Source organism: Mesoplodon bidens, assembly GCF_964165515.1.
Source record: "Mesoplodon bidens genome assembly, chromosome: 19".
In the NCBI taxonomy this organism is placed as follows: Eukaryota; Metazoa; Chordata; class Mammalia; order Artiodactyla; family Ziphiidae; genus Mesoplodon; species Mesoplodon bidens.
Genome location: NC_138179.1, coordinates 31938700 through 31962177, shown reverse-complemented (window position 1 = coordinate 31962177; position 23478 = coordinate 31938700). Strand labels below are relative to the sequence as shown.

Sequence of the window (23478 nt, the reverse complement as noted above, 5' to 3'; positions counted from 1 at the left end):
AGATAAAAACCGAATCATTCTAACAATATCATACAATATTTCTTTCTATCAGTAATAAAAGATATTTCACTCATATGATAACTACATTTACATCTATATTAGTAGATACAACTGGCTTTGTCAACTCAATGGGGTAATAATAGTAATAATAAAAGCAGCTAATTTATTAAGCACTTAATGTATGCTAGTCACTGTTCTAAGCATTTTCCATGTATGAATTCATTTAATTTTCACAACTGAGCTTCCAGGTATGTGCTGCCATTACTTCAATTAGTTTCCAAATGCTTACATAGTTTAATAACTAAGACCAAATCATTCTTGCTCAACAACTATATAAACAATTCACCAACATCCAGACACTCCTTCATTCCTCTCAGCAATATAAGACACAAGAACAGATTATCTGTGTAGTCATACAAATTTGATAAATGCACCACTACTAATATGTTCGTTTTTAATGTTCAAACATTCACATGGAAACAGCTCTAGCGTAAATATCCCCAAACAAATGGCTATATATTATCCAGGAGGGAGCAGTTGGACCGCCAGACTGGGAAAGTACTAGGCCATCTGGCTCTGGCAATCTCTCCAAAACCATCAGCTTTGTTTTCACCCCCAGACTCCAAACAACACATTTTCCACTGTGATGAGTTTACATTTTCCCAAACACAGGTCCTGATCATGCAGAAAAATCCCAAACTTCTTCATTCTTCTATGTGCAAGGAAATTCAAATCACCTGCATATTTTTTTTTTTTTTTTGCGGTACGCGGGCCTCTCACTGTTGTGGCCTCTCCTGTTGCGGAGCACAGGCTCCAGATGCGCAGGCTCAGCGGCCATGGCTCACGGGCCCAGCCGCTCCAGGACATGTGGGATCTTCCCGGACCGGGGCACGAACCCGTGTCCCCTGCATCGGCAGGCAGACTCACAACCACTGCGCCACCAGGGAAGCCCTCACCTGCATTTTTGACATGTTACCAAAGAAGAGAGACAGATGCTAAAATATGGCTTCTAACTATAAACTTGCCATGTCATTTTTTGTTTGTTTGTTTCCCCAAATATACGAAAGAACCTCTCTGCTGGCCTAGGTGAATTCCTTAGGAACATACTGATACACTAAAAATGTGCTTATCTACCAATGAAGAACCATGAACAGAAAGGGCTGTTAATCAAATCTATGTAGCTGTGGCAGGATATGATGAAACAATCAATAGGAAAAAATGCACTTGCATCAATAACTTCAAGTACCAGGAACATCAAAACAAATATATAAAGATTAGCTGGAAAGAGAACTACAACAGCAGTTCTGATTATTGTACCTTAGACTTCCCACTGTGCTGGGACTCTTTAGGGGTCCCCTCACAATATCACCTACCTTCAAATCCATACACACAAGGATTATGTGACTTATTATTTTTCCCTTTCCAAAAAAGAGCTTTGGTTTGGGGGCAGGGAACGTTTTGTTTTTGATAACTTTATGGAATTTGGTACTCTCTCATTGAATTATAAAAATGTCCCTTTCTTCAAAGCAAGATGGTAAGAGGGCAGATAAGTTAAAGTTTTTTTTTAAAAAAAAAACTATTTAAAGATAACTCACTGAAGCAATCACAGAATGTAATTATATCTCAGATACTACAGGAAAATCTGAACTGAGGCACAGTAAAACTCAGACCTTTCCCACTAAGTTCATTTGAGCTTCTGCAGTAGATACTGTTTCCGGATGCAACAGCTATAAACTTCTGGATCCTACAGGCCTTTCTTCATGCTCACTAATGGAATACCAAAAACAGCAACGACAAAAAACAAAAAAACCCCTATTTTTAGTCCAGCTAAACTTGGTTTTAAACCCTTGGTTTTTTAAACCCTTCCCAAAAGCAAGCTTCTTATTTTCTAGTTGGTGGACAAATATTTTAAATATAATTATATCCTTAGTGTTTTATAAGAAAAGCATAGGGATAAGAGGGCTCAGATCCTTACACATTCACTTCTAATAAAGCTTTCCCTTTCCTGGTAGAGTCCAAAATTAAGAGTCATTACCCCAAATAGTGTAATGAGACACTTTGAAAAGGTGTGAAATACTGTGTCCTACCAATACATCTTGGTTGATTGAGTACATTTCTGTTTGATCTCAATGCTGCTAACTCCACACAAGATCACAAACATTCTATGAAACTATAAAGTGCACAGCTAGTTTTGAATTTTGCTTGCCAAAGATTCCCTTCAAGTTTTAACCCCAACTTGTGAGTCAAAGATATGACATCACATACATAAAGCTGCATCTCTGACATGAAAAATGTTATGATAAATAAGCAGCTAAGAGACACTTGAACTATGCTTAGCTATTCCCACTGAAATTTATGATGTTATTAGAACTCATCAATCACTGAAATTATTCCATTCTGCACTCTAAATATCAAAATCCTGAGTCAATCTACCTGGAAGAATTTCACAAGGGGAAAAAAAAGTAACTGTTTAATCAGTCACCTTCTGTCAAGACTTACTTTTGATTGAAGGGGTCACTGCACACTTAAATCAAAAATTTAAGAAATTTAAAAATCAGACTTGGCATTTAATTATCACAGAATAATTTCAAGCTAGATGAGAATCCACTGTTTTACTCATCAAAGCTAAAACGTAATAATTATGTCACAGCTAAGGAAAGTCATGCTCTTCACGCTGATCTGCTTTTTGAAGACTATTGTATTAGCTGTGTACACAAGAAGCTAACCTACTTCCCAAACTCTTACAGCACAGAATCAAGGAACAAGCAACTGGATAACAGGCAGGGATTGCCTTTCAAAGTAAAAGCTACAGAGAAGGCATTAGACAACTATTATGAAAGCAAACAGGTATGCCTGGAAAAATCTTTTTTCTTGATATGTTTAGACTAAATTCAGATAATTACTAAGCCTTTTTTTCAGGTCACTCCCCACCAAAATATATAATTGCCTACATTTATAATTTTAACTTTCAGTGAGATGTCACAGTATGGCAAGTAACTCTCTTATACCTGCTGCTACTACACTGTATCTTATTCTGGTCCCATCTCCACCACGATGGAATTTATGAAACCGTGCAGTCAAAGAATGCCTTAAGCTATAGTTTTCCTTAAGCTCTATGACCTTGTTAGTAAAATGATATTAGATGTATTGCTTTATAAGAATCAAGATTATTCTTCCTCCTTAGAAGAGTGTGTAAAGTCGGTTCATCTCATAATGGGAAGATCAATTCTTGTGGCACTTTTGGTTTACGGGGTCTAAAATAAAGTTTTGAGAGAAGGTATCACGTCAAACATGTCCTAATTTTGTGTTCCTTACAACTGTCCACTTGCATCAATAACTTAAAGTACCAGGAACATCAAAACAAATATATAAAGATTAGCTGGAAAGAGAACTACAACAGCAGTTCTGATTATCATACCTTAGACTTCCCATTGTGCTGGAAGTTTTTAGGGGTCCCCTCCTAAATAGGGGTCCCCTTCGTAGAGTTGCCGATAATTTAATATTTAAGTGGCCAATGTTTCACAAGCAGACAAGTCTTACATACTGGTTTGTGGGGACTTTTTATTCTTTAAAAAATAAACTCTAATCAGTACATAAGGAACATGTATTAGAAGCCATACCTTCCCTCTCCCCCTCCCAGCTTTTCTTTCCTCTGATGGGAATGGCAGGAAAAGGTATCCAGGGTATCAAAGACAATTTTTTAAAGACAAAACTCCACTTAAGACATTTTTGTTTTGATATCATTTGTTTTAAAAATTACTGAAATCAGGCTCTTGCATTTTTTTGCTTGGCAGGAAAAAAATTTAACAAAATACAGAGCGTCCAAATCAAAGGGAATTATCCTATGTAATGATCAAAACCAGTATAGTAATAATAATAAAAAACAATAATAATACCAAAAGTATAAATGTGCGTTTACTCTGAACAATCAACTAAGAAATAAAACAGATCTTCAAGAAAGTCAAATATTTTAGGCTAATAACTTGAAATAGATCTCAAGAGATATGTATTTATCATTTAAAAAAATACATGTCATACCCTCATGTTTTTCACTTGTTTCACAATGAAATATGAAGGTAATAATTACAATTAGCTGTTATTAAATTGGTTCCTGCTGAGTAGATTTAAAAACTCCCAACAGGTTATTAATGTGCATTTGGTACAACATATTTAAGCCATGGGTATCTAAAAATAATTTTTAAATATGCATGTATACTCTAATTTGAAACCTTCCAAGCCAGCATCTATGAAAACTACGCCCCTTATTTTAAAGGGAATCTTTTAAAACCTCCATCAAGCAAACCAGTCTTAACCCTCTCACTGAATTGGTGGTTAGTACACAATGGGTAACTTTTCTCTTTGTTCTGATTTCTATCCCCCACCCAATAAAACTGTCTTCTTTTTGTTTTTTGCGGTACGCGGGCCTCCCACTGCCGCGGCCTCTCCTGCCGCAGAGCACAGGCTCCGGACGCGCAGGCCCAGCGGCCATGGCTCACGGGCCCAGCCGCTCCACGGCACGTGGGATCCTCCCGGACCGGGGCACGAACCCGCGTCCCCCGCATCGGCAGGCGGACTCCGAACCACTGCGCCACTAGGGAAGCCCAAAACTGTCTTCTTTTTTGTCACGAAATCCTCCAACTACCTAACCAGATATTTAATTCCTAAACTTTTTCTTGAAAAGAAAAAATGTTCATGCGCCTCGTAAAAACGTCAGACCTCTTTTCTGACTCGGCTCATAACTGTGTCTTTTAAACCATATCTCACCTTTAATGTATACCGCTCGGCGCCCGCGTGTTGGAAGCGTAAGAAAATGCCGTCTATGTACCTTTAAGAGCACAAGCTCGCTCACGCTGCCTGGCTTCTTGCCAAACTTGGAGGCAAAAGCAGGGGGATATTTGCAAGATATCTTCTGACAATTGTCGCTCCGTCTTCCAGCACTACCACCACCACCATCTCTTCTTTAAAAAATGTGTAGAGTGGGTCAAGCACGCTCTCAGACCACCGCGCCGTTCCTGGGGAAGCTGCTTTTGTCCCTCACCCGCTTCCTCTACCTCTGCCCCTCGGGGGAGGCCCTGAGGGTTTGGGTTTCACAAGTTCAGCCCAGTCTGCACCAGGGTCTCTGGGCACCTTTGCGCCCCCTGGGGCCCCCCGGCCGGGTCAAAGGAAGTTCAGCCCGTACTCTCCCCGCGCAGCACCCCGTAGTCTCAAATCGCAAGGTCTGAAGTTCCCTTGAGAAGAAGGGGCCGCCCAGCCATCTCCCGCGCGGCGAGTCAACGTGCTTTGGGGCGCTTGCAAGGCTATGCTAAGAGCGCGGTCCGCCCTGGCATTGAGTGTTCGAGTCCCAGCCCTCCCGCTAAGGAGTAGCCGGCTTCTTGACTCTCCCAAATTTCGCGGCCGTAGTCACCCCCGCAGCGCGAATTTAAGAAACTCACTTGTTTTGTCACGGAGTCAATGAGGCGAACGTAGAAATCCCGTTTCGTCCTCATTCCTGGGGGAGGGGCGGGGGATAGGGGAACGAAGGAGAATTAAGTGAGAGAGGATCTGCAGGAAACAAAGAATGGGGCTCCGAGGCTGATGGAAGGCCGACTGTCCCAAAGAAGCACAGCCAGGACCCCCTTCCCCAGTTTCCGGACGAGGGCCTCTGGCCCAGCCCGAGCGCATTTGGAAGGCAGCTCCGCCCCCAAGCACAGCAGCTGGGAACCGGGCGGACCACCCCTCCGCCCGGGTTCTCTCCCTTCCCACGGCTGGAGTCCCTCTGCGTGCTCTCGGGAGCCACCAAGGCCCTGACCGCTCTCGCCCGCTGAACGCAAGGGACCTGGGCATGAAATCTATGCTAAGCCGAGGAACCCGGCCTTAGGACGGGGAAGAAGAAAGAAAGCGGCCCAGCGGGGCCGAGGCGCCACACCTGGGCCCAGGTACGCGCTCGCTAATGCGGCCGCCCTCGAGCCACTCAGGGCCTCCTCAGGTGAAGCCTCTTCGGGCGAAACTTAGGAGAGGCCGGTTTACCCCGAGGATGGCGGACAACTGGGCTTTGCTCCGGGTCCTCGTCCACCTGAAGCTTCCCGCGCCCCCCACCCTCACCCGGAGCCCCGGGGTGCCGGCGCAGCCCCGACGGGAGCCTCACCACTGCTGTGGGGGAGCTGGAGCCGGTGGTGAATCCCGTTATTGGTCTTTTAGCTGCTGGCGTCCTGGGTCGCAGCAGGAAGCAAAGACACTAGAGGCGCAGGAGGGAGGTCGGCGTGAGCTAGTGGACCGACTTCGAGGCAACTTTCCCCAAGCGGGGACCCCTGGCCTGGGAGCCAGACAGGCCCGGGAGCAGCAGAAATTGCGGCCAACTGGGATCCCTCTGCCGCCCTCCCGCCCCTTACTGCTCCAACTTTCCAAAAAATTCCGTGGGGCGCGCACGGGCGATCCCGTTCCTAGGGCCTGGGAGCTCGAGCCCGCGCCAGCAGAGGCAGGAGCTGCGCGTGGTCGCGCGGTCGAGGGCGGATTCGTCCCGGCGCCCTTGACTCTGGAGTGCGAAGCCGGCCTCGCCTCTCTCCATCTTTCGGGACTCAGCACGAACTTTTCTGGAGCAGAACCTCAGGAACGAGGAGCCCGCGTTCGCCCGGAACGGGAAGCGGCTTGGGGGACCGCGAGCGGGGCGTGTTACGGATGCTTCGCCTTCGCGGGGGAGCGCGCCTCCCGAGGCGCCTGGGCCTGCTCCCCGGCCGGGGGCGAGAGGCAGCGGCGCTGCGCCCACTTACTTTTTCCTTCTCCACGAACCCCGCAAAGGCTGCCCCCTCGATCTCCGCGGGCTGGCCCTGTCTGTCGTAGAGGGCCAGGACGAAGCGGAGGAAGTTGGATTTCTGCAGATTGGAAGGTGGCTGCTTCTGAAAGTGAGCCCGGGCCAGACCCACCCCGCTGCGGCCAAAGACGCAGTTAGACGGCTCAGCGGGACAACACCCGCGACCCCTTGTCACCCCTTACACACGCGCGAACCCTCAAATACCCGCCTCCTCTGCCCCCAAAACGCCCCGTGGGCCCCCTACACACCCCCTCAGGCGCCCCGGGCCCAGCCGGCGACGGGACATGCGTGCTGTCGCCTGGCCATTCCTCCCCGCCGAGGACGTGCGCGCCCCCCGAGCCCGACGAAGAGGTGTGAAAGTTTTGTTTGGGTTTTGAGCAAGAGACAAAACGCTGTACGCGTTTACTCCGACCTGACGCGCGCTGCGTGGGGAGGAAGAAAAGTAGCGGTGGATGAGGGGACGCGCGATCGTGGAACAAAGCCGGTCGTTTACAACTTAGGGGGAGGGTGGGCATGGGAGTTGGTTCTCGACACCCCCTTGAATCTCCCGTGCGCAGGTGCGAATGGATGGGGAACAAGCTCAGCTCCTCGCTGCAGCAGCCATCCTCCGGGAAACCTCATGCGCCCCCTGCCGCCCCTGCCCAGCCGCGGGTGCCCGGCCTCGGGGAGCCATCTGTCCCGCCCGCCACCCCCCCCGCCCAAATAAAGCATGTGGAGAAAAAGGATCTGCGGGTGGAACTCAGAGCAGTCAGGAGTGGTCGCTGTGGGAAAGGGAATTGGGGATTTTAAGAAAAGACCTGTCCTGACAAAGGTTCGCTGTTCCGCAGAAATCCTCACACCCTTTCCAGAAATCCTATGGATAAGGGCTGACGGTTGAGCGCGCCCTCCCGGGGGCTGGAGCCTGGGGCGCCGGGGGCGCAGGGCGGCCACTGACAGCCCACCCTGGCCAACACAAGGGCGCGCACACACACACACGCGCACACACCCTTTCGTTTCTAGCCCAGTTACCCAACTCACTCTCACTACCAACCACCCCCATCTTTATTATCATCGGGGATGGGAACAGTGTTGTGGACACTTGTCCCCAGCCCGGAGAAGATGAGGGTGATGTAATTAGTCATCTTCATTCTTCCCCTTCCGCCGTCTCTGGGCCGGAGAGAGCACGGAGCCACTAGATCTCCCATTCCCCCAAGCCCAGCAGGTGGCCTAAAAAAAGAGGGGGGGTGACCATATATCTCACTTGGGACCAGGAGTCCCCAGAAAGGGTACTGAGGGTGCCCAGGAAAGTTCCCCCAGGTCCATCTCCAAAAGCAGTGCCTCTAGGCCATACAGCCTAGCATCCAGGAGCTGAGAGTGGCAGAGGGGCTAGAAGGGGCCATGGTCCTAGACGGTGGGGAAGACTTTTAGGAGACATCAGAATTAAAGTTAGGAGTTGCTGTTCTTCGGGTGGACCAAGAAAAACTGAAAGCTAAAGGGAGAGGGAGGGAGAACCAGAGAGGAGAAATAAGAGATGATTCTAGGGGGACATGGAAAGAGAAAAGGGGAGAAAAAGGAGTTAAGAGAAGGAAAAAGAGGAAAGAGAAAGAGTGAAGAAAGAAGAGGAAGGAAAGAAGGGAGAGGGAAGGAGAAGAAAGGGGGAAAGAAAGGAAGTAAAGAAAGGAGGAAGAAAGGAAGGAAGGAAAAGGAGGAAGAAAAGAAGGGGGAATGAAAGGAAGTAAAGAAAGGAGGAAGAAAAGAAGGGGGAAGTAAGGGAGGAAAGGAAGGAGAAGGAAAGTTTTTAAAGAGGGGGAGAAGGAAAGAAAGAAAGGAGGAAGGAAAAGAAGAACGAAGAGAGAGGAAGGAGGAAGAAAGAAATAGAGAAGAAAAGGCAAGGAAAAGAAAGAAAGAAAGAAAAAAGAAAGAAAGAAAAAGAACAGAAAAAATAGGAAAGGAAAGGAAAAGGAAGGAAAGAAAGAAAAGACAGGGGCTTCCCTGGTGGCGCAGTGGTTGGGAGTCCGCCTGCCGCTTCAGGGGACGCGGGTTCGTGCCCCGGTCCGGGAAGATCCCACATGCCGCGGAGCGGCTGGGCCCGTGAGCCATGGCCGCTGAGCCTGCACGTCCGGAGACTGTGCTCCGCAACGGGAGAGGCCACCACAGTGAGAGGCCCGCGTACCGCAAAAAAAAAAAAAAAAAAAAAAAAAAAGAAAAGAAAAGACAGGTGGCCTGAAAAGAAACAGCAATCACACAAAAACACAGATATCCAACATCATAGTGGTGAGATGCCTCTTCAGGCTTAAAACAAAATGAAAACAGTCACAGACCAGGCAGGGAAAAGTGCCGGTAAAGCGCGGGCTCCTCGCAGGCAGTTCCTGGCTCTGCGGCCGCAGGCAACCAAGACAGAGCGGCCGGGGAGCGCGGAGCCCCGGAGACGAGCAGAGCCGATCGGCAGACTCACGAGCGCGGCCCGTCCCCGGGGCGGCGGCTTCCGCTACCACCTCCGGGCTCTGCTGCTCGCCGCTTGCCTCCCCGGCCGCGGTCCCCGAGCGGTACTCACCTTGCGCCGCTGTGTTGGCGTCCAGCACCCGGCGCCCTTCATCCACGTCCGCACCGCGTTCCTGTCGCTGCCCAGCAGCTCTTCCTTCATGCTGCTTCCACTCCGTTGGATGCTTTCCTGAATCCCAAACATGAAAACAACCTTTTCTTGTGGGAAATCTCCTCCCCCTTGAAAATTTGGGAAAAAAAAAAAGGAAAGAAAAACGCCAGCCAGAGATTTTTTTTTTTGAGTCGTTGAATTCGCGCTATAAGATCAAGGGGGGCTGGAAAGCAAATTTTAAAAAATGTAAACCTTCGGTCAAAACTGAGCGATAACCCGAAGGAGAAAAAAAAAAGGAGAGAAAAAAGGAAGGGAAAATCCAATAAAAAGACCAAAATTTAAAAAACAGAGATGTATGCTTGGCTGTTGGGGATTGTTTGGTTGGTTAATTTTTGGTTTGGGTGCTTTTCTTTTTCTTTTTCTTTTTGTAATGATCACAGGCCAGTGGAAGACAGGAGGGGCTGGAGTTTCCTCTTGTAGAGGTACCGTTCACTTGAAGAAGCAGGAAGAAAAAAAAAAAAAAAAAAACCCTGATGGCAATTTAAGAAACAATAGACTCAACTCGCGCTGCCGGCTTTGCTACTTCAAGTGTCATTTTCCACTACCAGGCAAGTTTTTCCTCTCTCTCCCTTTTTTTGTTTTTGTTTTTCCTCCTTCTCTCCCAACCAAAGATGTTTCTTTCCTTTCAGTGCGTATAGATGAGGAGGACGCTGGTTGCCCCAGACAGATAAACCAGAGAGGGAGAGTGGGGTGGGGAAAGGGGGGGTAGGGAAAGACAGAGAGGAAAGGAGAGGTGAGGGAGAGAGAGAGGTGGACCCTATTGAACGGAGATTCTGTTTTCTCTTTGCTAAAATAGAAGTGATTTGCAGGCTTTCCCTATGGAATCCAGTTTGACTCTCCGCGGAGCTAAACACAAGCACACTAACCCCAAGGGGAGGAGGCGGGGCCCGCGTGCAAGGGCCCGCCCCTTCATTTGCATTACGCCATCCTTCCGCCTCGCCTCAGCCAATCGCAGCGCAGGAGCCTGCCGGCTCTTAGCGCAGGGTCACGCTCCCTCGTTAACATCCCTCTATGGCTGGCGCAGGGAGCCGGCCAAAGTTCCTCTCAAAGTGGCGCGCGAAGGATCGCTTAGTACCCGTGTCCGAGCTGGAGAGGAGCGGGGCTGAGCTGGGCAGAGCCGGGCAGGAGAAGGGAGACAGAAGGAAGGGGAGGAGGATATTCTTCTCAGGGATTTGAGCTGGGGTCTGCATCCCGGCCACTACAGTCAGCTAAGCATCCTCGCCGAGCCCTGAGCACGCTCGAGGCGCACAGGCTGCGCCCTCCCAGGGTCGTGTCCTGCTCCACTGTCCTGGGACGTCGGGCGCAAAAGTGGAGGAGACGGGAGAGCCCGGGCGGAAGAAGCAGGACGCGCATGCCAGGCGTCCACCTCTTCACTTTGAGGAGGGGTGGTGGTTGGAAAAATGGGTGCGTGAGATCGGCGCTGGGAGCTCGCAGATGGCACTGCCGCCACGCTGGGAGGGTGGGGTGGACCCTGGGCCCCAGCAAGCAAGGTGCCGTGGATCCCCAGGGAGTGGGGGACCCGCGCTCTGCCCCTAGTCAAGCCACTGAAACACCTCGCGCTCCGCCGCTAGCCTGGAGACCGCCGGCATTAGGCGCTGTCCTCACGTGCTCACTTCTCTGGACCATTCCGCGGGATAGGTAAACCACCGTTTACCTAACGAATGCTCGCACTGCAGCTGTGCCAGGCTGCATTTTAAAATTTGCTCAGATTCAATCCCCACCCCCTCATCCCTGTCCCCCAAACAGTTTTTTCCTTAGAGTAACTACCAAAGCAAAAACAACGTCTCTGATTAGTTATCTGGTGTAGAGTTTCTCTCTTCCTCATTTTGTTAAAATGGGGGGCTTGAGCAAACCTTTCCCCCCAGCTTCGGCCTCTGACACCTGTCAAGAAAGAGAGAGATGGGGAAGGAGGGAATGAAGGGAGGGAGAGAGGGAAGAAGGGAGGGAGGAAGGGAAGACGAAATGATCTCCTCCCTCAGACCTTTCAACTTACATGCTTGTGGCTGGCAAAGGAAATAGCTAGATGTTTCTGGGTAACGTGCCCCATCATTGTTTAGCAGGCTGTAACCTCTAATAAGCACATGGTGAACTTCTGTTTCATTGCCCTCAAAGGAACTCCCTGAATGCAGCCAAGTCTGCTAAGGGCTCCTTTGGGGAAATTGTCTGCCAGAAATCCAGGTCCCCTTTCTGCCGGCCTTTCTTGGCCCTTTGATTTAGGGAGCTCATGGGATCAGTGACGGAAAAGTTCACATGCCGATGTTGAATGGAATGGAGACAGGCAGAAGTTAAACTTAGTACTCTTCACAGAGCAGGAAAGTGGGAGCCACTTCCAGATTCATAAACTAGTTGAAAGACTGTGTTTCAGGCCTGAGGATACATGGCTACTGTCTTCAACACTGCTTTATCTCTTGTGCACAAAGCCTGCCCAGTTTCATACCATTTAATTTGGACCACTTCATGTGCTGAGCTCTTCCTCCCTGGTACTGTAATTAATGCCATTTCCTCCAAGATGCTCTTGAAGAGATCTGTTGGTTCCATCAGGATCCCCACACCACCCACCAGAGTTCCTGGCACACAGTATGTGTTCATGAGAGGTATGTTGGTGGAAAAAGGATTATAGGTTTGTGAGGAGGGGAAAGGGGAAGCTGGACATGCTCCATCTCTACAGAATTTAAGTGCACAGTTGAATCTTGGCCTGCTGAAAATTTCCCAAAGCTCCAAGTTTAACCTCCAAGGCCCAAAGGGTCCCCAGAGCCCATCACTTCCCCTTCCTGGACCATCCCCTGCCTTCTCTGAGGGGATCCTTCAGAGAAGGGAGACCAGGAAGCAGAGGCCACTCTCCTATCAAAGAGTCCCAGGTAGCACTGGCATAAGACCGAGACCTCCCTCTCTTTAATTGCCTGAGCCTCCATTTCACTCTCCAGTAAACAGTGTTAAGACTCCCAAGTTGAGTCTGGTGAGGTACACATCCCAGTGATGGGGAACACACAATGGGGCATCAGATCACTGCCAAAGGTGACAGAGAAAGGAGAGACACAGCCACTCTGAGGACCAGGATCAGTGAGAGTAACACAACAGATGGATTTCTAGGGGGTCAAGCAAATCTAGAAGCACTCTGCAAATGATGTGTTTGTGGAGGGGCCTGAAGCTGCATGATCCAAAAGAGAAACTGACCCAGAGAAAGAAGCCTTCAGCAGCCCAATTCCTGCCCCAGAGCCAGTAATCTCCAGAAACTAAATAGGAGGAAGGTAACCTCCACATCCACCAGGCCATGGGAGGAAAAACAAACGGGGGCAGGTATCTTTTGCTACGGCCAAGTCCATTTGGCTAAGCAGAGGCAGCAGATACTTCACCTGGGATGCTGAGTGTACTTTATTTTAATCAAGCAGAGTGTATTTGTAGTTTTTCTTCTGGGCATCCTTGTGCTTTCAACCTTGCTCGCTTACCCAGTAAGAAATGTTTAAGTAGGAAGGAAGTTAAAGAGAAGGTGGAAAAGAGACGAAGAGGGTGACAGAAAACTGGGAACAACACCCAGGCCAGCAGAATGGTACCTTTTTGTGGATTTCCTCTGGTGAATAATGAACTAGTACTGGCAGTTTGAAACTTTGAAAAATCCCTTAAATGCTTTTCAGTCTTCCTTCATGTAAGGTTTGCACCACCTGCAGAAAGCAAAACGTGTGTGTACAGGGGTGACTATAAAGTATGTACTGAGACTGTCTTCATCCTTTTTACATTATAGTCACATCCTCTGTGGAGAGACAAACTTGTACATATAGCATTGCCCAGGCTTTATAGCATATCTGTGATATGACTTTAGGATAACTTATAACGGTAATCACTTATAAGGTAAACCCTGCTTATCAGCTTAATCAAATGGGGAAAGGAGGAATTTTGTTAGAAATGCAGATTTCCAGGCCTTGTCCAGACCTGCAGAATTAGGGAGGAAGAAAGTGAGGGGTAAAGAACATGTACATGAGGAAAATATACAGCAGAATGAGATTATATGTGGAAGGAGTAATTGGAAGGGCTTGATATTTCCCCTGGAGTGAAGACTCCCTCGGGGCTTCTCAGAGTTTCTTCCGCCTGGCGGTGGGCGCGGTTCAGCATCCACCCACTTCCTCTCCGTTGCTCCAGACAGCAGACAAGGCTGCCCAGCCCTCGGGGTCTCCCCGCGCTGGGAGCAACTCAGGCCCTGTGCGCAAGCCCTTCTCCCCACCCCGACCTTGGAAACCCTCTCACTCGTGGCTATCCCAACCCTCTTACGTCACAAAGAGATCAATTCCATTTCCTGAAGAGCATCAGTCGCCGCGGTAACTTCCGGGAAGTGCAAATGGAAACACACCCGCTCCCCAAAAGAGCGGAGCCAAGATAAACACCGCCCAGCTAAGACTAGGGGGACTTCCCAGGGAAAGAGGGAATCTTCTCCGCGAGTCCGCCCCCAGGAGGCCAGACTTGGGACCTGTCATTCAGAAAATTCCCTCGTTTCGGTCCCCCTTAGGGAGACACGCTCCCAGAAGGGCCGCCTGTCGGGGAAATGCCCCTTGCCTTTTGCCGCTAGCCAGAGACCAGAGTGAAACCGGAGGAAAGATGCCTCCTCCAAAGCTGGGAAGAAGGGAAAAGGGAAAGACGGGGCGATGAAGGCCAAAGGCGCGAAGTCCTGCCGCACGCGGCCGGCTCCGAAGGCGGCCCTCCGCGGCCTAGAGTCCCGGGCAGGGTTGGACAGAGGCCAAGGCACTGCCCCAGAGAGGAGAGAGATAGGTGGGTGGAGGGTGGTGGCCCGGGGCCCTGGGAAAGAGAGGACCTGAGCGGGACGCAGCTCCGCAGCGGCCCCTGAGCAGCACCCAGATGGCGGCGGGGGTGGTCAAACAACGGATCCCGGTCGCCCACGGCAAAAACCTGCCCCTGCCCTCCTAATGACTCTACCCGCTGCCCTGGCCACGGTTCCAGTGGAAATCGTCTGTCCTCCCTCCTTGCTCTCAGTCCTCTCCGGCAAGTGGCAAAGGGAAGGGGGCATTTCCCTGGACCATGAACCCTGATTCCGACCCCCAGCGCTGCAGAGAAGCCCCAGCTTGCTCGTCCAGTCTGGCTGATACTTCCAGACCCTGGGAGCGTGCCTCTTCCCACAGCACGGACAGGGAAACTGAGGCCTAGAGAGGGACAAAGTCACCCACAGAGAGCTAGGAGGTAGAAGTCAGGCAAATAACACCGCTGGGACTCTGGCTTGGGAGCGCTTAGTCTGCCTGGGACGAGGGCTTGAGGCCAGGGGTTCCAACGAACCTTTCCCGGATCGAGCCTGCAGACTCTCGGGTTTCCTCTGGGGTGGTCTCCAGATAAGAATAGATCCCATTTGTTGGAGGTTTTATGGGCATAAACTCACTGAATTCCCACAACAGACAAACAAGGTAGGTAAGATCACCCCTATTTTACAGGTGAGAAAATTGACGCTCTGTGATTAAAATGAAACTTGCCCACAGCTGCATTGCTAATAAACTCGCCGAGCCGAAATTTCTCCAGAGCCTATGTATGCTGTGAACCTTGGATCCAAACCACTCACCCAGCTTCGGTGCTCATCTCCAGCATTCGCCTTGGTGCTTGCCCCCCATGGCTCGAAGATCCCTTTAGCTCTCAGGCCTGTAGGTATCCTGGATGACAAAGGAGCGTGGGTGCAAGTAGTCCCCCCGAAGGCAGGCAGTAGAGAGTAGAGAGGAGGGTAAACGGTTCTGAAAAGCCATAATACGCGGACTGCATGCGCATTCCAGTGGTCGGATACAGATGCCCGCGTCTTTCGGGGCCGCCAGCGGCAGGGCGCGCTAGGGTCGTGCCAGCTCCAGCCCTGGCTCTGCCACATTTGTTATGTGACCTCCACTTAGCCGCTTCTCCCCAGCCCTAGCTGAAGTTTTAGAGCTCCAGGCGCACGCAAAGTCGCCTAATTGAAATAGACTAAATAAAAGACTGCGGGGAAGCCTGGGACGCCCATCAGAGGGCAAAAATCTGGACACCTGCGGATGTGCTTTAATGGAGGAAGGCCACATGGCCTTGGAATGACCATAGCTAAAAGCTGAAGTTACTCTGTGCAGAGACAACACAGTTAGGGGCACTGCCAGAAAGGTCCCAGTCCAAGGCTGCCCCAGGGCGCGACCTTACCCCTCCCCGGACCCTTCCACACAGTCCTCTAGCCGGTGGGATTGGAGTTGATCAGGCTGCTTGATTCTGGAGTCTGAATGGCCCTCTCTCCCCGCACGGAAGGAGACTCCAGGGTGGGAGAACAGGGTTGCCGGGCTGTTTGGAAATTAGCATCCCTTCAGTAGTGCAGATCCGAAAGAAGGAAATTGAGGCCTCCGAGGATTTGGAGCGGAAGGGAAGGAGGAGAAGGCCTGTTTGCTTAGAGGAAAGTAGAAGGGAGGAGGAGTTTAGCAGACAAGCCCGAGATGTCGCAGTCACAAAAAGTTCTCGAGTGTGTTTTCTTTAAGGTGCAATTCACTGGGTGTTTACGCACCGCTCCGCGCTTGGAGGTCTTTGCTGGATGTGTGTGATGTGAGTGTGCAAACATGTTTGTACAAACGAAGAGTGGTTGCATATTGTGGGTCTGTGGAATAAGAGTCTGTGGCAGTGAGTGACATCGCGCACTTGGGTGCATGTGTGCGCGTGTGCTTGAGGAGGATTGTTGCACACAAAAGTGAGTACACGAGTGCATGTGTATAGTGTGTGCATGTGTCACGTGTAGACATTCCTCCTTTATGTGAGCGGGTGTGCATGTAATGTGTGTGCAAAAGCATGGTACACGTGTCTGAGCCTGAGCTCATATGTGATTCGTGTGTCCATATGTGCATGTGAAATCCAGCGAAGTAGTTCCCCAAAGATCTCAGGTCCAGTCAGAGGAAAGGTGCAGACAGGCTGCGGACTGAGCGCCCCACGGCAGGCGTGGAAATTGTGGCTCCTTTGGCCTGCGGGTAGCAGGAGGTCGCCCACGGGGCGCAGGAGCCGCCCAGAGGCTACAGGTTAGCGCCCAGCTCGGCTCTAGGCGGGCGAGGCAGGTTCCACCGGGGTCCGCAAATTATGCGGAATGCGCGCGCACTGATCCCTGGTGGACAGTTCCGCGCTCTCAATTGTTCCTCGCGCACAGTTTCTGATTATTGATGCCGTGTGTCCTAGAAGAGACTGCTTCGGGTTATCTGCATATTTATTATCTTTATCACCGTCATATTTGGTGGCTGTATGAAGATGGTGCCAAGCCCACCAAGACCGCCGTACCCCGCCTCCCCGAGGCTGCCCTGGACGCGCAGTGACCCACGGGTGCCCGAATCTTCCCTTTACGTGGAGCCACAGCGCCACCTCGCGACCACCCTGCCTCCCTCCCGTCACTGCCGCCCAAGGCAGAGCCTTTCCTGGTCCAGACCACCCAAGTTCCCACTCCTGGCTTTCCATTCGCTTTTCATGGGAGAAGAGTAGATGTTAAGGAATTAAGTAATGGGGTAAAAAATGGAGAAGGAAAAAATAAGGGCAATTAAAAGTAAAAGACTGGAGGAGAGGAAAAATAGTAAGAAGGAGAATGAAGATAAGGAATCATTGACAAACAAAAGGTGGAAATAGAAAGTAAGTCAGTGTGGATCGGGGAGATAAGGAGGACCCAGGAAGACTTGAAGAAAGGCTGCCAGTTCAGGCAGGATGAAGAGAACAAATGAGGAAAGGCAATTCTTACATGACGTGAAGGTGCCGTTGTAGGCGTTAGGTTCTGGCTCAGGCACTCTGTGGAGCTTCTGCTTTGGGCTGAGACCAACACATGACAACGTCTCATTTTTGCAGGTACAGAGCTCACATATGCTGATGTTTGTGGTGGCATTCTGTTATGGCTGCTTCTTTTCTGGGGTATATTTTATACCAGGAAGACCTGTGGATAATGAATACTGAGTCGAAGGTAAAAGAACTGTCTCAGATGGCCTTGGTTGCTGAGATATGTTAACTCCAAGGTCCACAGGTGGAAGTGTGATTGTGTCAGGTTTGGTTGTGCAAGTGCCACCTCAGGGTGTTTTGGAGGGGGAGCTGTAGTCTGCTGTAGGGCTGTAGAATGTCCAGCCTCCACAGTGGGTTCTGGAGTTGTGGCTTGCTCTAGGTCCACATGATGAACTGTGACGCTGGATGATGTTGAATGCTGACCTTGATGCTTGCTTGGAGTTGGAACTGTCACCTCCTGCTGGAATGGAGATGGAACTACAACGTCCTGAGGTGCCTCTTGAGGCTGAGTTGGGGTCTTCTGCATGATTGGAGAAGGTAGAGTCTCCATATTGGATCCTGCAGTAACGGTAAGCTCCACATCCATAGGTTGAATTGTGACTTGAGTCAGGTTTGTCTGTGCAAGTGTCAACATTTCACCTGACTCAGCAGGTAGAAAGTAGCTGTTTGGCCCCTCCTAAGGAATGCAATAGCCTCCTTCGCTGCCCCTTGTCTACGTCCCCTTACCTCCTTTTCTGAAGAGGGTAGTGGTTTGCGGCTTCCCTCTTAAGGTTAGCTACAAAGGCTGGGAAGAGAATGAATAGGAAGATTCAACAGGTAACTTCTTCCTGCTGCCGGCAAGGCCACGCCCCTAAATTATAACCACGCCTCTTTTGGGAGACTGTCGGGGTGGTTCCGGACCAGCCCGGCCTCCAGTCAGAGTTCAGTCACTCCTTTCGCTCTGCGGAGATCTCGCGGCTATCCTGTGAGTTGTAGTTTGTCTTCAAAGCTACCAGGGCGTTGGGGCCACGCACCCACATCCTTTCCCGTTCCCTTGAAGTAGTGCCTGATGGAAGTTGTAGTTTCTATAGAGCTAAACTATTCTGTGTCTTTACAAGGTCAGGTCAACCGCACAGACACTCCTTGGGGTTAGAACAGAGGCCTAATAGGATGGATCTGAATAGCAAACAATAATGAGGGGCATACACTAGGGCATGCGGAGAAATAGGGGACTCTACATCTCACTTGGGAGTAGAGGCGCCCTGGTCATTTGAATCTAGAAGGGTTCTTGCGTGCAATTATAACTTCAGATAGAGATGAGACTGCAAGCCTAGAAAGGTTGCACATGACTTGCCCAAGGTCCGAGCTGAGCCAGAGAGGTGTTGGAAATGGGCTCTCCAGCTGGGACGTATCTCCTTGGAATCGGTGGTGGTAACGTTAGACAAGAACACGCCGATAGTGTGCATGTAGTGACCCAGGGATGGACATCTGACTCAGCGAAGGGACATATTAGTGTTGCCCACCTCAGACACACAAGTGGTGGCAGGGAAAACACTTTGGAATCTCGCAGCTTATGTGTGTATACAGAAGAGTTATCAGGACTGAAAATCAAGTCCAGAGGAAACCCCAGCTGGGCTAGGGCAAGGCGATGAAAAATTATCAGGGGAAGGAAATGGCTTTCAGCAAACAGTGCTATCATGGACACAGCTTAAGTCCAGGATGAAACTAGGAGCCAGAATAATAGGACAGAAAGATAGGACACCAGAGACACGCTCACAGATTAGACCAATGCACACTGGACCAGGAATTCTTACATTCCTTTTTCCCAGCGTTCTGTCTCCACAGTGAACTAGGCCTAAGTCCATGGGCAAGAAAATTAAGTGAAGACACCTCGAAAAATTAGAGGCCTATGAAGGAGGGGACCCTCAGAATCCAGGCCTCAATTTGGGGAGCCTAAAACACAAGGTTTCCTACTCACTGACAAAGAGAGGTCTTCTCCCTCAGTAACCAAGAGCCCCAAACAGCCCAGCATGTGGGGGCAAGTTTCCATACATGTGGTCATGACTCAAGAGACCAGATGAGGAAAACTGAAGCCTGGGCTCTTTCTCACAGTCTGGGGAAATCAGGCATTGGGCATCCATACCTACATGTTACCTCCTCCCCAGAGGGTGGCTTCTGAGCCACCCTAAAAAGAATTAAGTTCTCTGCCCTCTGGGGGAGCTTTAAGATGCTGGGGGTGGGTGACAAGGAAAGGAAAATTGCTCTAAACTCTAAAGCACTGCTCTCAATAGCATTTTCCATGATGATGGAAATGTTCTAAATCTGTGCCGTCCAATACAGTAGCCGCTAGCCCCATGTGGCTACTGAGCACTTAGAAGATCATGGCACTGAGGAACAGAATTTTTTTTTCTGGCCAATCCATGAAGCTTGCGGGGTCTGAGTTCCCTGACCAGGGATTGAAAACCAGCCACAGCAGTGAAAGCACCAAGTCCCAACAACTGGACTACCAGGGAACAGAATCGGATGTCAGGGAAATTCTGTTCCCTGAGGAAGAGAATTTTTAACTTTTTAACTTAATTTTTAATAGAATTAATTTTCCTTAATTTTAACTAATTTACATTCTAATAGGCATTTGGCTAGTGGCTACTGTAATTGACAGTGCAGCTCTAGGGCCTTGGGGATAACGGATTTAGCTAGAGAGCGATGGAGGGAAAGCAGGGATAGTTCAGGTCCTCATCAGGCCCTGTGGGATGGGGCTGGGTTGGATGTCCTCAAAAGTCCACAGAACACTTCTCTTGTCTCTTTATTCCTCATGCTTATCTGTCCCCTCTTTTTCTAAGTTTCTCATCACACACTGATATCCCCACTCCTTGATGGTCTCCGGTGAGTTGTTGGATGTTGGAAGCGATCCTGGAGCCATTGCACCATGACAAAGTCATGAAGCAACGGAAGGCGAAACTGCAAGGCAGCGCCGTGCCAGGAAGGTGGACTACAGCTCTGTTGTTATGTTTTATGATAATAAATTTAAATATAGGGGCAATTTTGGGGGGATGTTGCTCCACGTGAAAGAAAAATTCCTCTAGGACTCCCCCTCCTGAAACTACCACAGAATGGGAAGTACCCACTAAAGCCCCGGGGAAATGGGTAAAGAATTAAGAGCCTGGAACTAAGGGGATGTTTTCATGAAAAACACCCTCTAGTATGGAGTTATGGCCATGGGCCGAAGTTCCTGATGATATAGGAAATTTATGGTTCTATTATAAACGAAGATTAATTATAGAAAAGCAAATGCTTAGAGCAGAATTGGTTGCTAGGATAGGGAGAAAACACTGTCTCAGTTGAAGGAAACAACGAGAAAGGGCATGCAGGGTACATTGTAAATATTTTCGTGGAACCATTGTAAAAGGTTGAAATATTTTAATAGGACATCTAGAAACTAGGGGATATTTTAAAAAAAAATCTTTATAGAACATTTTGAGGTTTGATTGTGCTAAGATTGTTTGGTCACGTACCTGGTAAAGTAATCAACTACAATATATAAACCTGTGATTGTAAACAATAAAGAAGAGAGAGAAACATGCAATGCTGATACTTTAAGAAGTGTGATAAGATTTATTTCCTTCGCCGATGCTATCCATCCCTCGGTTATCCCTGGACTCGCTGGAGCTGGACTCCGGCAGTTGGATGTCTCTCGGTGAAGGCGCCTGGGAGACAGAGCTTTGCACTTGTCCCTGCCCGCTGTCTCCGGTGGGCGTCAAAGACCACATGCCCTAGCCGGGTGCCTGACAGTAGGGCTTCCAGCTGGTTTCTGGAGGCGTAGACATCTGGCGATAGTTCTGTCAGGCTGGAGGAACTGTATCAATGGGGTGGTACACCCAGTCTTGGCTGCCTGTCCGCTGCGAGGAGGTTAGCAGGTCATTGTAGGCCCCCTGAGCCTTGGCAGAGCAGGAGTTGTGACTGGGTGGGACAGAAGTCCATGGTATGTGCTGCCCTGCATCCTCCTTTTGAGGAACTGTCTCAGATATAAATGACTTTTGGGTCTGATGTGGGCCCCAAACTGGGACAGAGTCAGTTCCTAGAGGGTTCTTGTGGAGGCCAGGGTTTGGGATAAGGCATGAGTTGTTATGGAGGCTTGGTCTCTTGGATAAGCCAGAGTCTTGAGTAAGGGCTGGACCCTTATGGGGGCCAGGATCTCAATTAATTCCTGAGTACTTGTGGAACTTAGGGTCACGGGTATGATCTGAGCTACTGTAAATTCCAGCATCTTGGGTAAGGCCACATCTCCTTTTGACTTCAGTGGCTTGGGTAAGGCCTGGATTCTTATGGAGGTCAGAATCTTGAGTAAGGCCTTGGCTCCTGCAGACTCCAGAATCTTGGGTCAGACCTGGATTCTTGTAGTCTCCTGAGTCTTGGGTAAGGCTTGAGCCCTTATGGAGGCGAGGGGTTTGCACAAGGCCTGGGCTCTTATGGAGACCAGATTCCTGGCAAAGGACTGAGCTCTTGTTGACTGCAGAGTCTTGGGCAAGGTATGGACTCTTCTGTGGCCCAGAATCTTGGGTAAAGTCTGGACTCCCAGAGACTGCTGAATCTTGGGCATTACCTGTACTCTTGTCACATCCAGAATCTTGAAAAGGGTGTGGGCTATGATGGAAGAGAGTTTTTTCAGAAAGCCCTCGACTTTTATAGAGTACAGGCTCTTGGTTTTGTTCTAGATTCCTATAGACTCCAGAATCATGCATAAAGGCTGAGCTCCTCTGAATGTAAGAACTTTGGAGAAATGATGTGTTCTTGTGGAGGTCACAGGGTTGGGTGATGTATGGCCTTTTAAAGAAACGTCCATGTAGAGTAGAACCTAAGATCTTCTGGGAGCCAGAATCTTGCGTAATGACTGGATTCTTGTGAAGGTCAGAGTCTTGGGAAAGGCTTGGATTCTTGCAGAGGTAAAGATGTTCGGTAAGGCCTCGAAGATCCTGGAGGACTGGATCTTGAACAAGGCCTGGGTTCTTGGGGAGGCCTGTGTCTCCGGTAAGGCCTGGGGTCCTTTGGAGGACAGAGCCTTGGTTGAGACCTAGACTCTCATGAAGTTCAGGGGGTTGGGGCTAGTTTTGGGTTTGGGAAGTAGTGGATAACTGGGGAGGGATGGGGCCCTGGGGAGAGAGGACAGACTGAGGAGACTTGGAGGTTGGGGGAAAGGTGGGGGTTTGTATTAAGGCGGAGGGCTTCTGGTGGTTGCTGTGTTGATGAAGGACAAAGGATCTGGGAGAAACAAGAGGCAGAGAAAGAGTGCATGGGGGAGGCATGGTGCATGGTGAGCTCTGGGCACTGGTCACAGAATGGAAGCAAGGTTGAGAAGGTGCAGCATCCTTGGAGTACACCAGGAATTTGAGGTAGACTGGAGTCTGGGGATCCGTGTTTCTCTTCTCAGACCGGCAAGGGTGGAAGCTACAGTAAGCGAAGGTCTTGGATTGTACAAATTTGTCTTTGGCATCATTTGAGATCTTCCATTCCATATTCCCCAACTTCACGTAACCCAGTATGGATCCTGTGGAGGGCTTGGCACTGTCCCCAGTACATTGCTTCAGTGTTTGCTCAGCTGTACCAGAGCTCACCAGACCATGCCCCTCTTGGGGCCTGGAGAGGGTACCCAAGTCATTTCTGGACTACCCAGAGTTCTGAGTGGGACACACATGGAATAAGTTCTGCTTTACGCTGCGGGCATCGTAGACCACATGGCCAGAGGAGAGGCCTTGGCTGAAGGCAGACAAGGTAGAGGGAATAGAATCTAGAATGGGGGTAGGGGTGGTGGAAGGGACTGGAGTGGTCATCAGGGCCATGACCAGTGCTGGGACAGAGGTTGTGGCAGAGATCGGGACAGGTGCTGGTGTAGGGGCTAGGGCAGGAGTAGTAGCAGGGGCAGAAGTTGGGGGAGGGACCAGAATGTTGGCATGGGTATAGGTCAGATGAGCATGGGTCAGGGTGCAGAGAGAAGTATGGCCCAGGGACTGGGCTGAGGCATGTGAGGGGGCCTGGGCTTGGGCCTGGGCTGGGGTATGGGCTGAGGTGTGCTCAGGGCCATGGACCTGGGCTGGGCTGTGCTCAGGGGTGAGGGCTGGGGAGCGGGTCTTGGCTAGGGGGGTAGTGTGCTCAGGGGGGTGGAATGTGGATCAAGTCTGGGCCTGAGGTGGGGCATGCACAGAGGGGTGGTTGGAGGAGAAGGTCTGGGGCTTGGCAGGAGAATGTGCAAGGAGCTGAACTGGGGGGCAGTTCTGGGCCCTGGCTGGGGCCTGGGCTGGGTCATAGTCTGGGGTCTTAGTCTTGCTCTCTTGGGGCAGGCGGAGTGGAACCATGT

General features: G+C 50.1%; 1 protein-coding gene across 1 annotated transcript; it reads right to left on the bottom strand.

Annotated features, from left to right (window-relative positions):
- Window positions 1–20968: 20968 nt before the first annotated feature.
- On the bottom strand, window positions 20969–23476 carry LOC308607042 (uncharacterized protein; the record flags this gene model as incomplete). The annotated part of the gene is given in 5 exon segments (XM_081218633.1): window positions 20969–21322; window positions 21326–22228; window positions 22232–22789; window positions 22793–23272; window positions 23324–23476. Coding segments are annotated over 5 exon segments (2448 nt in total).
- Between the last annotated feature and the right edge of the window lie 2 nt (window positions 23477–23478).